Source organism: Apaloderma vittatum, unplaced genomic scaffold (genome assembly GCF_000703405.1).
Source record: "Apaloderma vittatum isolate BGI_N311 unplaced genomic scaffold, ASM70340v1 scaffold4815, whole genome shotgun sequence".
NCBI lineage: Eukaryota > Metazoa > Chordata > Aves > Trogoniformes > Trogonidae > Apaloderma > Apaloderma vittatum.
Genome location: NW_009716371.1, coordinates 54,776 through 72,258, shown reverse-complemented (window position 1 = coordinate 72,258; position 17,483 = coordinate 54,776). Strand labels below are relative to the sequence as shown.

The 17,483-nt window shown below is 40.1% G+C and overlaps 1 protein-coding gene across 1 annotated transcript in view; it reads left to right on the top strand.

Moving 5' to 3' along the window:
- Positions 1 to 8,234: 8,234 nt before the first annotated feature.
- The window catches only part of LOC104273992 (UPF0554 protein C2orf43 homolog), a gene marked incomplete at both ends in the record, with an annotated part of 42,334 nt that continues 33,085 nt past the window's right edge, over positions 8,235 to 17,483 (top strand). Inside the window, one exon of the mRNA XM_009869500.1 lies at positions 8,235 to 8,393. Within this exon, the coding sequence (XP_009867802.1) occupies positions 8,235 to 8,393 (159 nt within the window). The remainder of the gene's footprint in view (positions 8,394 to 17,483) is intronic.

The window sequence follows — 17,483 nt, the reverse complement described above, 5'->3', positions numbered from 1 at the left end:
GCCTGATGTTTATAGTTACTGCCAGGTAATGGGATGCAGAAAGGCTCTTGTTGTACTTGCTCCTATAGTGGCCAAGGTCGCTACTGAATCTTGTGTGGCACGCTGGGGGTTCTGGGAAGTAAAAGGGGTCACAGAAAACTAAAAGATTGCACCTCCGGTGAGGAATGGACAGGACAAGTAACCAACAAGGGTATTCCATTCCATACACATCATATTCAGTGTAAAACTGAGGGATCAAGGGGATTAAGGCCTTCTTCAATGGCCGACATCCAAGAAGGACTCCATCTGCTCTTCTGCCTTTGATCCCAGTCCTGAGTTCCTATGTCCAGCTCCTCCTTGCCCCTGAGCCTGGGGCTTGCCTGGTGCCGCTTGCTCTGCAGCCCCAGCGGGGATTGCTGTGGGAGTGGGAGTTGAGTTTGATATCAGATTTGTGTATATTTCTGTATACTTCATTATTGTCATTATTTCCTTATTAGCACTATCACTGTTTTATTAAAGCTGGTTTATTTTTCTAGTCTGTAAGTGCCTTATACCCATTCCCTTCCCATTCTCTTCTGTGATTCCCATTTGTGGAGGGAGAGCCCTTAGAGAGTTAGGGAGCGTCTGTCAGTGCTTAGTGGCTCGCCCAGCCTTAACCCTCGATAGTGGGCCTTCCTAATCCATTTCCCCAGGGTTTTGACCACCCTTTCTATTGAATAATTTGGTACCAGACCAATATAAACTTGCATCATTGTGGGATCTGAAAAAGTTTTCTGGTTTCTTGATTCCTTACTCCCCAAACTCTTTCAAATTGGTCGTACCAAAGTGTCTTGTTGGAACAAGGTTGTGGGAGGATTCATCTGTTCCCGATGTGAATCCATAAAGTCTGTACCTGTCCCAGATAACTGTTTGCAGGTCCCGAGCTGCTTTGCTGAAAAGCCGTCTCAATAACTGGTGTTATAATGTTTGGCACTCACAAGGGACCACTGGTCCAGTACAGAATTGATACCCAGCACTTGTTTTCCCTGCTTGCCTTCTACTGGCACAACACACTTTCTTGGTGATTACTACCAGGTTTTAGTGGTAATGAAATCTGAATTTTGTGGTGGTATTGTAGGTCCAGTTCTTAAAACTAGATTTCTTCCTACTTAGCTCTGTGCACAGTCCCCTGTGCGGTGTCTCTGTAACAAGATTCAGAAATGAGAACTGAATCCAGTTTTCATTCTACACTTTAGCTTTTTATCATTACAGCTGTAAGCATGAGTAAGCTCTATTTCCACGGATTTCACAGATTTTTTTTGCACAGTCATCGGCCAAGTTTTAACTGCTGTACTGCTTGAGGGCGGGCTGTGGGAAGAATGACACAGGAAGAAAACAAACTGAAGGCCTCAGATTGCTAGGTCATTAATGATTCCCTGAAGACAAGACCGCCTAGTTACATCACTTTTTTTTTTTTTTTACACAAAACCATCCTGCTGCTCTGTATCTATACCTGTAGGTATAGATACTTGGGCTTTATTCAGTTCTTTCATATAAATACATTGCTTCATTTGATGTGTCCATAGTTTTAACTTTTTAGCTTTGCTCATTTTTACAAGTGACACCTAACAGTTTTTATTTGCTAATTCAGAACTAGTATGAAGGGGACTAGCAGGTCCTTACCATCATATGACTTTGACAGACAACTGTACTGTAAAGTGCAATGAGAAAACGTTTCAGTTTTATGTGCTACTGAGTGCTGCTGCTTTGCTTGTACAGAATTGATCAAGATTTGTGACTCGTGTCACAACAGCTTGTAAATGCTTTGACCTGTGTTTGCTGTTTTGCTGTAGAAAATGTGGCATCTGCTGCTTGCCTGTAGTTTTTCCAAAAAACCCCATGATGAGACCTAGGCATCCTGTGTTCTGCCCCTTGTTCATCTTTGCAGGTTTTCTACCATGTTGGTCAGACTGTCCTTTCTGCTTTTAGTTCTTAGCTATGAGCATGTTAGTTCCAGTCTGCAAACCGAGCACTTAATGTCAGGTCTGGGTGATTCTGTTCTGAGAATCATGTTGAAGGAATTGTAAGAGCCTTAACATAGCAGGTAGCTGAGGGAATCTTGCTTTCTATTTTTCCATGTTTTCTGTAGGTCATCCCTAAGCTGTAGTCCAGCTCTTTTCTCAAAAGGGGCAAGGTAGGTCAGGTTGCTGAAAGCACTTTCTAGTCAAGCATTGAATATTGCCGAGCTTGGAGATTGAACAGTCTCTGTGGGCAGCTTCTTCAATTATTTAGTAATTCTCATTGCACATATGAGGAAGCATCTTTGTCACTGGATTTTCTTTTGTTGCGACTTTTGACTGTTGGTCCTTGTCCTTGGGATGTACATCACGTAGTTTCGCATCCATATAATCTCATCGACTCTCTCCAATGCGTTAACATCTTGCTTAGACAAATCTGGACAGAGTACCAGAGTACTCCAGATGCAATCTCTCCAGCACCAAGCAGAGGAGGGTAACCACATCTCAAAACTTACTGTCTACTCCTGACGATGCAGCCACGGGTACACTTGGCTTCACGGTTGCAAAAGCATGTACTGACTCATATTAAACTTGTCTTTTATGCAAGCAGCTTCCTTAGCTTTTGAGCCCTCAGCCTGTGTTGCTGCTTTGGGTTCCTGAACTGTAGGAGTAGGATTTCCATTATCCCTTGGATTTCATGTGGTTCCTGTTTTTCCAGCCCATCAAGGCCCATCCAGACAGCAGCCCTGCCCTCCTGTGTTTCAGGTTGTGTGTCTTCCTCCCTCTCAATCCAGTATTAAGCACAAGCCTACTGAGAGTGCATACTGTCCCCTTGTCTAGCTATTTAATGAAGACATCGAATAGTATTGGCCCACTATTGATCCTTGAAGTACATTGCTGCTAAGTTAATGGGGGGGGGGTTGTGTTGTGTTTTTTTGAGGGTTTTTGGTTGTCTTTTATCCTGAAGAGCGATTTATAGTCCTCATGGTCCACATCTCATCATCTTAGCTATAAGAGTGCTGCAGGAGACAGTGTAGAAAGCCTTGTTGAAGTTAAGCTGAATAGCACCTAGTGTTCTCCCCTCCTGCAGTGAGCTGTTCGTCTCATCACAGAGGACAATGAGGTTATTTAAGCATGAAGTGTCCTCACCAAATCAATGCAAAGTGTGGTCCCAGTTACTTTCATGTGCTGAGGTACAACTTTGTCGTGGATTTTCTTTGATGACTTTCTGAAATGAGGCTGCCGGGCCCATAGCTTCCTGCACACTTAGTCTTGAACATGGCATGTGCAGGATGGTTCCCTTTTTGCATTTTCCAGGAACCTCCCCCTGTCATCATGACGTATCAGAAAGGATAGAATGGCTTCACAGTAATCTTGGCCATAGACACCCTGGGATGTGTTTCTTACGGCTTTATTGAATCTCATATCTCAAATCTACTTCAGTGGTCCTTTATCCTTTACTTTGGTTCCACTGTTTGGGTTTTTTTAATGCAACTTGTCTTTGCCCTTGTGATTGCCATTTCATCTCTCGCTTCAGCATCATTCTTTGGATCATATATGTCAACCTATTTGTCCTGTCTTGTCATTGGATAGTTTTCACACCAAATCTCAAATGACTTCCTCTGATTACATTATGCAGTGCAAGACTGAATTCATAACAGTTTTTTCATTAAGCAAAATGTTTCACAAATTTTGTTATTCTCAAGTTCTCTTTCAGATAAAAGTCAAGTCCAAGTAATAGTGTGGGATGGAACAGTTAATGTGCTATCAGGATGGTTGCATAAATAATTAAGCACTATGTGTCCAACGGAAACATAGTTTTGCTATCACATTTTGCTGAAGCAAAGATGAATATGAAGAAATTTAGTCCTATGGCAGAAGTAATCTACTCCTGTGGATAACTCTGTTTCCAAATACTCTTCTCTGAAACAATGACAGTAGGTGGAGACCAGATCAGTAGTAAGATACCTAAATGTGTGTGTTGGTTTGTAAGTACATGTTTCACTTCTTGTCAGCTTTGCTAACTAGGCGCTGATTTGGCTCATCCTGAGGTAGAAACCTAGTGACTAGTCCCATAGTTATTCACTCATCAACCCATACACTGTTGCCTAGATCTTCATACCAGTAATAGGAGTTTGCTTTCAGGTAGACACCTACATGAAGGGTGTGCTAATCTAGTGCTAAAGCCCTGCCCTGTAAGTCAAAGCCCACGTTCACGTCACCTGGCAGACTAGGCTCAATACTGTTGATAGAAATTGCCTTTCTTGTAGTGCTAGTGTTTTGCCACAGAATTTTAGAGAATTTACGGGCAGGGCTTGATGAGAGGGAAGAAAACGTTGCATGGGATACAGTAAGGCCTGAATTCCTACATAGTTGCATCTCCTTCACTCTGTTACTTTCCTCTGTGAGGACTCGTATGGAACTCGCGCTGCCTGTGTTGGGTTTCGATCTTTTCTCCTGAGCTTATTGCTGTGGCACAAACTGTTCCCTCTCCACCAGCTGATGGAGCTGGGGGGAGTCTCGTCTCTGGAGACCTCTACCCGCTAAGCATGTTTGCAGATTGATATTCTAGGGGAGGCACAGGCAATTCATGGCAAAGATAGATGGAAATAACTGTTCTCTGATGCTTCATTTATGAAGAGAGAAGGCAATCTGGAGGTCTTTTGGGGTATACTATTTTCATCTTAAAATGACTCTGAGTAGTATCCTGGGAGTATATCCACTGTCTTTTCTCTTCAGACCAGTTCTATCACTGAAGACCATAAAGTTACAAATTAAAATCCCAACAACGAATAAATAAAAATCCTTCAGATATTACATAGAGTTAGCACTAGGAAACCCTTTGAGACTGGATGAGATGGGCAGTTTTTCCAAAAGCCTTTTCTTCTGCAGCGTGCAGTCTTCCTCTCAGATGCTGTGACACTGTGCATATTAGAAATTAGAAGTTAACAAGTGGAGCAAAGCTCCTGCAAGAGCCTGTGTGAACCTGAAAAGGCAGCCACTCCAAAGTGTGTTGCTGAGCTTCCTTTTTTCATTGCTTAATTTATGACTTTATATTGCAAATGCTACTTGTGAAGGCAGAGTTGTCAGTGGGATTTCCGTTTGGAGTTGTTCAATGAAATCAATTCGAAAGGAAACTCTACAATTATTTTTATTGGTTCATAATCAGAGACTTTGAATAAAACCTGTTTTCTTGGGTAAGGACTTGTTACTTTTGCTTTTTTGATTGTAAACACCTCAGAAAAGGAATGACAAGCTTAATGTTTGTGTGGTTGTTGATATAACTGGGTTTCTCTTTTAGATCTGCTCTTGATTCTTCCAGCTTTGAATAATAAAGGAATAGAATCATAAAATCATAGAATGTGTTGAGCTGGAAGGGACCTTTAAAGGTCATCTAGTCCAACTGCCCTGCGGTGAGCAGGGACATGTTTAACTAGATGAGGAATAAGAGCAGGAATAATGCATTGAAAAAATATAATTTATTCTAGTTCTAGAAAATTTGCCTCGCTTGTGTTCCAGTCACTGTAAGTTAAAAGAAAAAAATGTGATGAATAATTGAGTAGTGAAGATGTCTCCTTTAGCATTAAATGAATTTATTAATTTTATTAAAGGCAGGGGGAGGTGAAGTAGGGAAGTGGGGATAAAAAAAAGTCTCCTCCAGAGAATTGTACTGTAACTGAAAGTGTTAAACAAAACTTCTCCCTCCCCTCTAGAAGCATTTTCTGTTTGTGTTATACTCAGTCTTTTCAAGGTGATACTTGTTAATTCAAAATAAAACACAATCGGTCTCTTCCATGTTACCTGTTGTTAAACCTTTCAAAACTTCAGATTAAAACTGAGGGAAGTAAGGAAATGTTCTTTCTGCAAGTCTACTTTTTTAACGTAGTTGAGTGTTGTTACTTACAGTTTCATTCAGATCAGTTCCTTTCAAGTTGTACAGCACTGAATATTTTCCAGTGACTGTAAAAGTAGTGCCCCCCACCTCATGGTCCTGCCTTAAAAATTCACAAACAGACTAGGAAATAGAATTTCGATCCTTGTACTCACAAGTGAATGGTCATTTTTTCACTAAGCAAAAACATTTGAAAGGCTTAATGTTCATAGAATCATAGAATTGTCAGGGTTGGAAGGGACCTTAAAGATCATCTCGTTCCAACCTCCCTGCCATGGACAGGGACATCTCCCACTAGATCAGGGTGCCCAGAGCCCCGTCCAGTCTGGCCTTAAAAACTTCCAAGGATGGGCTTTCCACCCCATCTCTGGGCAACGTGTGCCAGTGTCTCACCATGTTATCCTTAACAGATGCTTTTGATGTTGTAAAGATCATGGTGGCACGCAACACGATCCAGTTCTTTTGTGATGTGGGGTTTTGTTGCATCTTATTTGTTCGTATTCTCACTTTGTTTGAATTATTTATCATTATCCCATGTACTGATGGATTGCTGCTGTATAAATTATACATGAAATAGTGGCTTTTGAACTCGGGAAAAATCATCTTAAATAACATTAAAAACAGTAGCACTTCTGTCTACTTATTTTAAGATGAGGCTTACCAAAAAGTTTTCCTGCAGTGGCTGCTTCAGAGTACATTTTGAGAATTGCTGGCCTTTTAATCTCAGGACTTTTTGCGTACTCTCTAATTGCATGTTTTTATTTGTATTTCAATCAACTTTCAGGATGTAAGAGGTAGAGACATTAAAGGCTAATTTTCTAGATTCATTTTTTAGATTAATTTTTTTTAGATTAATTTTTTTCCTCTCTTCTGTGTGACTTGAATTACAGTTTCAGATAGAAACAGTTAAATTGGACAGACTTTTCCATTATAGATGGTCATGTATTAGATCAAGAATGCATAGTCATTCCTGTAATAATTTGAATACATTTTCCAAGTCTTTTAAAGCCAGATCTGTTGCTTCAGAAGCCTGAAACATGGTTCCTATAAGATGGAGAATATTCTGTAGAGCTTAAATAGCCCTTGAAGTTGACATAAGCAGCTTTGTGGATGTACCGAGCGCTCTCATCTAAGGGATGCTCATATGTGATCATTCTCCACCAAAGGCAGGCTTCTGGCTCAGCATTTGGTAACCACTTGTAACTACAAGTGCAGTTATTTTGGCAGATACTCATCTTGATGATGTTTTTAATTCGTAAGGAGCCGCTTAACAAAGTAGCTTTTTTACTGAAAGCAAGGCACAGGAACTTGGTCAATCAACCAGTTACAAAGTGATAGTCTAATCGTGATGTCCTATGTGGTAAATACATGAACTAATGAACACACCTTGTTTACTTGGCTAACTTGGGGGCCGGTTAGCTCAGTGGTTTGAGCGCGGTGCTGACAACAAGGACCAACACTGAGGTCGCGGGTACGATTCCCGCTCGATCCCCATGTGTTGCCTGGTCTAGTCAAGAGGTGGCGTCCCTGCCCATGACAGGGAGGTTGGACTAGATGATCTCTAAGGTCCCTTCCAGCCTATGCCATTCTATGATTCTGTGATACTGTTTTATTTCATCCTTGCATTCAGATAACCAAATTTTTTTTTAAGTATTATCAAAGTGAGCATAAATATGTGCCTGAATTGATCAAATCTTGAATAGCTTTAACTGGCAAAGACTCTTCCTTTTAACCCTTGAAAATTTATAGAAAAGTAAGTTACGCTGCACTTAAAATGAGGAGCCCACCTAGTGCTAGAAGGCAATCTAGCAATTAGTATGGTACTTTTAGTCTCTGTTTTTTTCGTTTGGGTTTTATTCTGGTTGTTGTTTTGTTGTGTTGTTTTGGTGGTTTTGTTTTGGTGGGTTTTTTTGTATTGATTGGTTTTAAGTGATACTGTGCTCCACAGCTGAGGCATGCAGGACTTAGGAAAACATTCATACAGTAGTTCTGTTTGTTTGGTATTTTTTCTTTTGTTTGCCTTCAAATAGATTTCAGCTGAATCTTTTCAGTGGACGCTGTGAATAGAAAATTTGGGTTTTTTGCCTTTAATATAGAAAGCAGCTTATTGTCTGATTCATCACCATTTATTTCTGTGACAAAAGCTAAAAGAGGCTTTCTCTCATATAGTAGTAACATGTATCAACCTCTGCAACCTATTCAAACATCAAATACTGAATTGTGCCTCTTTACTGGAGATGGCAGCTGTTTGGGAGGGTAATTTGGAGGGTTTTTTGCAATTATTCTATGGGAGGGTGTAATAGCAAAGAGCCAGCCACGTAAATATTTGTTGATCCATCATAACAGCATCTTATTCTGTCTAACAGCAAACACAAGGTTGGCGTCAGAAGAGCCAGTCCCATTACATGAAGAATTTATCTACTGTTGTGGAGCTGCTACTCATGTCTTGAAGTGTGGGCCCTGGAAAGACCTCTCGAAAGATGAAAGTAAAAATCTGCCTAGGCTCTTATTCATGATTATTCCTGGTAAGGATTTTTTCTTCAAGTCTTTAAATGCAATGATTGGAAAGGATATGTTCAATTTGAAAAAATCTCGCTAGATGAGTAGTAGAATTTGGGTTGTGCGTATGGCTAAAACATTGGAAGTCTTGCAGTGGTGAAATTCCTTTGTTATATTTGATTACTGCTGTTATCTGTATTTGAAATGGTGCCATAGGGTAAAACTCAGAAATTAGGATGTCTCACTCATTTACTTGATGGTGGTTTGCTGACAGCATTGCGGTTTGTTTGGGTTTTTTTCCCCATTGCTCTCCTTCCGTTTATTTGTTGCAACTTGAAGTGATACTGCAGTGTCATCTCTGTGCCAACCAAAAGATGAAAGTTAAAGTATATGAGGGAAAATTCTGGATCCTGTATTTTTTTTTAAGTGAGAGAGTTTTATAGTAAAGGGTTTTGAACTTAGATTTTTGCACATGAATTTTTATGATAAACCTCTTGAACTCGATGAGCATTGTATAATTCTGAGTTGTATTTAAATCTTATCATTTTAAAACGAAAGCTCTAAACTTTCACTTAGTGTGTGTTAAAATTAATGGAGAAGTCCTAAATTCACTGAAGTCTGAGAGTGAACTGTGGCAGTTGTGCTACTGGCAAAAGTAGAGCTTGAGGTCACTCAAACACAGATATTGACTCTTTCACTGCTGTAGAGTTTGCAGATTTCAAATGCTTCCTGTAGTTTATTGGAATGTGTTAGATACTATTGTTACTTCCCCAGGAATTAGTGGTTCAAGTTATAACTGTTCTGGTTATCCCCACCTTTGGCTTACTGTTTCTGGTAGAGTATACTCTGTTGCTGTTTATGGGTCAGTGTGTGGGTTGGTCGTTAGGGGTGAAAGAGAGCACAAGTTGCATTTTTCTTTTTTTTTTTTGCAAGGTTTTGGAAGTCCCATACAATATTTTATTATTTTGTTTTATGTTTGGTTCTTTGGACATAATGATTTTATGCCCTTACCTTCTCGGGTTGAATAACAGCATAACTTTTAACCCAGTGACAGTGAAGTTTAAATACTTTCCTTAACTGAAAAGAAAAAATAAGGATCCTATGATTACATCTTGCTACTGTTTTGTGGGAAAAACAAATGTTTAAATAAAGCTGGATAATGCATAGTGTATCTCTTCAGTAAAATCCAAATAATCAAACAGTTTTCTGCCTGATTTGATGCTTTTCAATTCTACTTTCTTGCAGTCAAGGCATTTTTGGAAGGCGTAACTGAACAGCTGTTTCTTCCCCCACCTCCCTGAGTTCTGGAGTTTATATCTATCTTCAGGTTGTGATACCCTTGTGTTTGCATTGGTGGTAGAGCCCATTCCTAGGATAAATCTGTAAAGATAACTTATATAGGTGGAAAAATTTGTAGAGGAAGAGCACAAAAGTCAAATATCAGCATCCAAGGCAAGATATCTCTGCAAGGAATGTAACTGCTCGATATATACAGAGTCACACAGAGTTTATGAGCTTTATATTCATCACAGGAAACTTGTTTCGACAAAATGTAGTGGTAAGGCTACATGGAGCTTATTTCCTGCAGAACAGTTCTGTGATCTCCTTAATAACGTCTTAGGTTAACTAGGTAGGTTAGTTAGTAGAAATAGGCACCAGTGAAATATTCAGAGCGCTGCTGCCATGGTCTGCAAGCTTTTGCCAGCAGCTGATTTATGGGTTTGCTCTTATTTCAGAATTATGTTGGTAACAAACTGGAAGTTCTCTCACTAAGAAAACAATTAAAAACCATAGCAACCACAATAATGCTATCTTTATTTTAGATATCTAAATTCAATAGTGATTCAAGTTACCCAAGCTCCTTGCTGTTGCTGGCAGGGAGCTGACTAGGACCTGGTGTAACACAATCCGGTTTTGCTTCTCATAAATCGAATGTTTTTTGCTTACTGGTATATGCCTCGTTTGTAGCCTTCAAGGGAAATTCTATCTGCCAACACAAAAACCCACAGCCTTAGGGGAGATCCGGACACTTGGGTCATCTGGCAACGTGTTTATGTACCTAAACAGTTAGGATTAGATAGCGTTCCCCGTGTGCTTTTGGAACTTCCCGACTATGAAATGAGGAGCCCTTCTGGAGTCTGGCAGTTCTCACACTTGCAAGACATGTATCTCTAGCTGAGATTCTTTCTGGAAGGAAATAAAGAGCGGCAAAAGGACAACTTGGGCCAGCTCAAGGAAAGAAATACCAAGACAAAGTTAACTCTCACTCCAGAAGGAGAGTACATGTGGCCAATTTTCAGCAATCTGAACTTGGTGAACATGGTTAGTTCTACTGCAAGGGATTTGTTGTTCTACGTATGACACTGCTCTGGCACATACTTTTCCGCTCTTATTGCATATGATTTTTTCTATATATAATCCAACAAAATGAGGTTGAGGGTGGGTAGGGAAGAGAAATAACGATAAAATTCCCAGCTTGTGCTGGAATCAAATTGTTGCAAGAGATTTGAGAGTAAATCCTGTACAATTACTTTTTTGGGGGGGTTGGTCAAAATTCTTCATAACAGGGTGGATTTCTTTCTGGTCTGAATTTATTTTTTTTTTTTTTAAAAAAAAAAGTGGAGAGAGGGAGAAACCTAACTCCAAAACATTCTTCTACTCTTCTACTCTGAAATCAATGGCAAAACTCCTGTTGCCTTTCACTGAAGCAGAATTCTGCCTCCTGAAAACTGGTAGCTCCTTGTGCTTGAAGCAGCTGAAATACAGAACGTGCAGGGGAGCTCAATCTAATTTAACTGCAACAAGCTAATGTTTTTATTAATGGCAGTCTGTCTAAACTCATAATTTGAATAAAGTTTTACTGTATTAGATGAAACATTTAATGTGCACTTTTTTGTTCTGTATTTTCTCCTTGTGTAAGCTAAACCTCTGTAGTAATGTGTTTACTGAAGCAATTATTGTCTAAAAGGCCAAATTTTTCATCAGTCCAGAATACATCCATGTACGTGTTTGCCTTTCTTAATATGAATTCTTTTCTATTAAAATCAATGAGATTTACCTGTGAGAGTAAAATTAAATGTGTACAGTTGAAGGATCAGGTCCACAGTTTTCTGGAAATGTAGGCGTTGTGGAAAGGCCAGGAATTATTTTTTTCCTCTTGTGTCATAAAGGACTATTTTCCCTTTTGCAGTGTTTATTTAGTGTAAAATTAGCAGTCAAGTTTAAAACCTTCTACAGCCGTATTTAACATTGCTTGGGTTCATTGACAACTGGGATCCACAAAGTGAAACGGAATATTTTTTTTACTGTTTTAAGACTATCTGTCTATTTGTGTCTGTGTACTTATGAAACATTTAACTTTGTAAATAAATACAGGATAAAATTTTAACACGACTGGGCCATGCAGCTCATGAAGTTTTGCTGTTCATCAAGTTTTTCTTCCATTTTGTTGCAGGGGTGCGTCGAAATACCCTCATTCCAGGCTTCATAATCTTTGTTATCATTGCTGTAAACTAAGCAATTTTATTATTTGCAGTCTTGCATTCTGGAAGTTTAGTTCATGGTTGATAATATACAATGTACTTTTTTTTTTTATGGTAAAACATGCTACACAAGTTTCATTTGTTAATATATAGAACAAATGTCAGAGCTCCATTCTTTGGCGTGCATGCAGAGTACTTCCTATGCTTACGGAGTTTCTCAGTCTGCCTGCTTGTGGTTGGATTGCTGCTGAGTTGTTGGGTCATCTTAGTGTTTTACCAACTCATGAAGTGACTTGGGGATGCTAAAGGCCTATGAGGACTTCACCAGATACTTTTTTTTAAAAAAAAATATAAACTCCTGAGCTAATCCTCTGAGTCAAGAGTTGCACAGCAGGAAGTGAGGGCTTGGATTCTGATCTTCTCCTACAAATAGTTACATGTACTTACATCAAGAAGACCATTGTCACTTGAAGACTATTAACTATTTTTCAGCAGTTGAAAATAGTGCAAACAATTTGCCTGGATTATGATAAGTCTTTAATGTGTTACCCATTGAAGTGAGACTTTCTGTTAGCTTTAAAGTCTTTGAAGGTCTATTTTTGGCTGTAACACAGGGATTTTGAAAAGTTTTCAATCTGTCACCTGGCTTTGCTGTCACTTGCTTTTTTGATATTTACCAGTCATCACCCTCAACATTTTCATAACAAAAGTTATATTAAGAATCACTGTATAATAATACTTTGCACTAAAACGAATTGTATAGCCCTAAAGCTTAGTTTCTTTGTATTATGGGGTTTTTTTTGGCTCCCAGTAAAACAGCTTTTTAAAAGTTGTTAATCCTTGACTCTTCTGAGCAGTCACAGAAATTAGTAATTCTTCAGAGTTCTGCTCTCACCAGTGGGGGATTTGCTTAATAATGAAATAATCTGTTTCCTCATTCTACAAACTGTGTTAAAGCATGTTTACTCCAATTCTCTTCAATTTGGTTTTAGAATGTGCTTTCATTTATACAAAATTTATGTGATTAAATGTGCTTGTTGATACACAATCTGAATTTTGTAACAATACAAGATCTACATTGGACCTAAGGACTCACAGTATCAGCAGGTTAGGTTGCAGTACATAGCTTCTGGTGGCTTTGGCCACAGTGTAATCCGGAATCCTGTATGGGAATCTCAATATTAAATGTGTGAATAACTCATCAGTGAAAAGAAGATAATCAGAACTGTTCGTGCAAAGCAAAATCTGATTTTGGAGTAGAGACCAGTGAGTTACTCAAGGAAGATAATTCCATCTTTCCAGACACTACTTTTCAAGAGAGCAGCCAGTGTCTCCTCCCCCAGGACACAGCGGTGTTCACCATTTGCCTTTGAAGTACAACTGGAGGAAAGGGGAGCGCTGCTGGTGATGGACACTCAGGTTAAAAGGAAGGATGGCTTTCTATGTCCCGGGCAAGGAGACTTCTGGATTCTGGGTCAGGTTCTGCTCCATATGCGTTGTGCTCACAGCCACTCAATGAGCTCCAGCAAAAATACACTGAAATTGAGAACTGTTCTATCTGAATTAGACAGTAAAAGCTGGGGGTTTTTTTCTGTCTCTGGTTTTATGCCTTGTTTTTTTTTTGCCAGTGTAGCACCGGAGCATCAGCAGCAGGAAAATGTGTCTCTCTAGCATCACCTCATCTTTTACCTCTGCAGTTTCGTCACTATCAGCCTGGTTATTACAGCTTTGCTGTGGTTTCTTTTTAGGTGTTGTTGGTTGATTGTTGTGTTATTTTAGTTTTATTTTGGGTTAGTGGGTTTTTTTGTGGATTTTTTGGGTTGTTTTGGTTTGGTTTTTTGCAGGATCAGGTTGAGCCAATGTCATCTAGTTCAGAAAGGGACTTTAAGGCCCTAATACTAAACACCATACCTAACTAAGATGCTAAAGTAAGGACCACAAATTCCTAGTCAGTAGCTAGTGATGGACACTGGCACGAGCATTTCTACCTATGGAGACGTTAGGTGGACCTGACATGTTGTTAAGTCTCCAGCTGTGGAGATAGTTGAAGGTGACTGGGTGCATACCTGGGCATCCTGCTCTTGCTGACCCCACGTGAGCAGGGGGTGGGCTGGGAGGTCCCAGGTGATCCCTTCGAACATCAGTGATCCTACAAGTGTGACCCAGGGACAGCGCATTCAGGCTTCTTGTGTTGATTCTAATCTGGATTGATTTGGGTGTACCTTCAAGAGGAAGTAGGGATAAGTATATGGATAATCTTAAATGAATACTTGATTATAACTAGGCACTCTCGAAAGGGCTGTAATTTAAGGTGCTCTCTCTTTGCCTTCCCAGCCAGGCCATGTAGGAAGTGCCTTCACGCTGAAACTGAGTTTGTGGAGCATTGGTAACCAAATATATTTAAAAACTGGTAAGGAATGAAGTATGGTACTTAGATATAGTATGGAAAGGGTATGCCAGAAGAGGGAGCTGTTTTAAAGATTAGAAAAAAATATAGTGGTTTTTTGAAAGCTTGTTGCTGTAATAGCCAGCTATACCGTGCACTAGCAGGCTTCGGGCTCCCATCTGAATGCATAGGTGAGTACTGACTGTTTCTCTTCTGTGTGCACAGCATAAAAATATGAGTACTTTTATAAGGCAATTTATGTGACAGATTGGTTATATTGGATGTTGAGGACTGTAAAAATGCCTTTAACTTGGGTTAGGAGGAGTGAAATAAAAGAAGCCCAGTTAAAAGTAGAAAACATAAGGAGTCCTGGGGCTTCTGTTCTCATCTTTTCCACTGGGTTTCTTTTCAGTAGGTGTCCAGTCATGCTTCCAAAGCATGTACCAAACCACCAAACAAATCTGTGTTCACATTTGCAAAATTTATGTAATGTATCACCCAAGTCTCTAAGCTAGTATCCAGTTGCAATCAGCTAACTCTAAGTAAATAACAATAAAGTAGCAAGAAAAGCACAGCTTCACAGAGTGAGATAACAAACACTTCCTCTTCTGGAATGTTTAAATCATTGACCAACTCCATGGGCAGCTCCACTCTTACTAATTGTGTGAAATTCTTGCACCAGGATGCATATCATCATCTGATGTACAGCAGTAAATATCCAGAGAGCATTAGGGAAAATAACTAATGACATTTAAGAACTTCAAGTCTTTCTTAAAGGAATCATTCATTTAACTTTGGGGTTTGGTGGTTTTAATTAAGTAATATTTTTTAGATCATAGAATCATAGAATTTGTAGAGCTGGAAAGGATCTTTGAAGGGCATCTAGTCCAGCCACCCTGCATTGAGTGATGACATCTTCAACTCGATCAGATTGCTTAGAGCCCCATCAAGCCTGACCTTGAATGCCTCCAGGGATGAGCCTCTAGCACATCATAAAGAGAATTTTTAGATGACAGTCATAGAGTAAAACTGCACCGCTGCTAATGTTAAGCTGTGTGGGACTCCTGTTTACACATTAACTTACACTTAATTTTGCTGAATCCTCCATTGCAGAGTTTTGCTGACCTAAAGCTGAGTCTGAAAAGATGTCTCCTGTGTGGATGTGTATTTTCCATCATACTAATGCTGTGCTTTATGCGTTTATCTTCATATATGCTGCTAATGTAAGAAGTTGCATGAATTCTATTACTTTTCCTTATTTTGACCATACCTTCCCAAGTAGAGTAATGCTGCTATTGTCCATCCTCAGCTGAAGGGGCAGAGCAGAAGAGAGAAATTTAGGTGCTCAGAAGTGAAGATGATGTTACGTAACACACCTAGTCCAGGGAATTAACTTAACAATCTTGTTTGGTTGGGGTCTTGGCTCCCTTGAGGAGTCGTGTGGAGGATCGTGCTGCTCAGAATGACGTCCAGCTGGTACGCTTGAGTCAGGAACCAAAAAAGTCTCAATTTTTGCATCTAAAATTCTGTCCTGAGCTACGAGTTTATATCCAGACAGCTGAGCAGGGTCACCTCTCTGTACTAGTTCTAGTTCTATACTAGTTCTAGTTCTATACTAGTTCTATACTCACTCTAGTTATGAAAGTTTCTGCTTTTACACATTAGTTTAGCAACAGCTTTATTCTCTTCCGTGGCATCTGCAGTGTTTGAAATTCAACTTGGTGCAGAAGATACACTTGAAGATACATATGTTCACTATAAACCGTCATGCGTGACTCCAAGTTAGCCAGGAGAAGGGAACGGCGGTGAATCTGATGCCCTTTCATGTAGGAAAGAAGATAAATGCTATGCTCTTTCATCATGACCCAATTACAACACAGGGCTTGAAGCAACCACCTGATGGTTTGAATGTATTGCTTGTCTTCCGATGGCTCTGGGGAAACTCGCTGCTATTCCTAAAATGCTCAGAAGTGCCTTTCCCTGTATGACCTTATGTGATCAACATCATGTAATCAGAGCCTTCCTGGGAAGTCTCTGCCACTTCCTGATTTATTAGAAGATGAGACTTAAGTAATTGAACCTCTGTTTGGATTTGGGCAGCCTGGAGAGAGACTGGGTGGCAGGACTGGGTTACTCATAGACCTCTTGCCTTCAGGTAGCTTTTAGAACCAGCAAGTAACGTTTAAAGCAGACGCTGCTGCATCTGAAGCAGTGTATGTCAGAAGCTGTAGCGTGCATGTGAAGACCCACTAGACACTCGAAATCTAACGGTTTAGCGCTTTGAGCACTTATAAAACTTCCTCAGGCCATTATTTCACAATCCAAAACGTCTGTCAGCAATACTTGGCGTAGGTATTCCTTTTCCCACCAAACTGTGCCACTCCACCCCTCGGTTATGCCAGAACAATAGTTTCAGAGATCATGCTGTGAATTAAATAAATACATACATTTATTTCTGGGGTATTTGTGAAGCTGGAACCGTTCCTCATTTGGGTTCACAGCATGGCCACACAGAGTTGTGCCAGTGTAATTCAGGGTCTGGTTAACCATGGCAGGGGGGTGGGAATCACAGTCAAGGGAGAAGGTAGGAGTTCCTTCATCTGGACTCACTGCAGAATTTTCTGCTGTTAAATTATGGTGTCTGTCCACAACACGCAGCACGTACACGGAGTTCACGCACTTAGTCTTGAAGCTTTTCTGGAAGGAGTTTGTATCCCACCAGTCACTCCAGGTGGTAGGGATTTGCTGAGAATGCCTCTCCTTGGTGGCTTCTGCTTTTGCTTGCACTGCAGCTCCAGATGAAGCTGCCAGCTCATTGCCTTTGACCCCGAGTTTTCAGATTTTGACAACAGACAATCCATAGGGCTGGTTAGCTCAGTCAGTTGAGCGTGGCGCTAACAATGCCAAGGTCGCGGGTTCAATTCCCATTCAGTCCCCATGTGTTGCCTAATCTAGTCGGACAGGTGGCATCTCTGGTGACAGGGAGACTGGATTAAAATGAGCTCTAAGGTCCCTTCCAGCCTAGGCCATTCTATGATTCCTACATACCCATATTTTACATTGATGTGAATTATTTTTATTATTTTTACTGGAAAAAACAAATTAACGGTGGGAAAGGAGCTTTCTTACTCTCCAGTAATTGATGTGCGAGATACAGAAGCAATCAATGAGAGCAGGCTACCCTGTAGAATTAAAAGTTTGTGTAGGACAGCAATCCAGGTAGAAGGGTCTACCCAGAGCAAAATAGC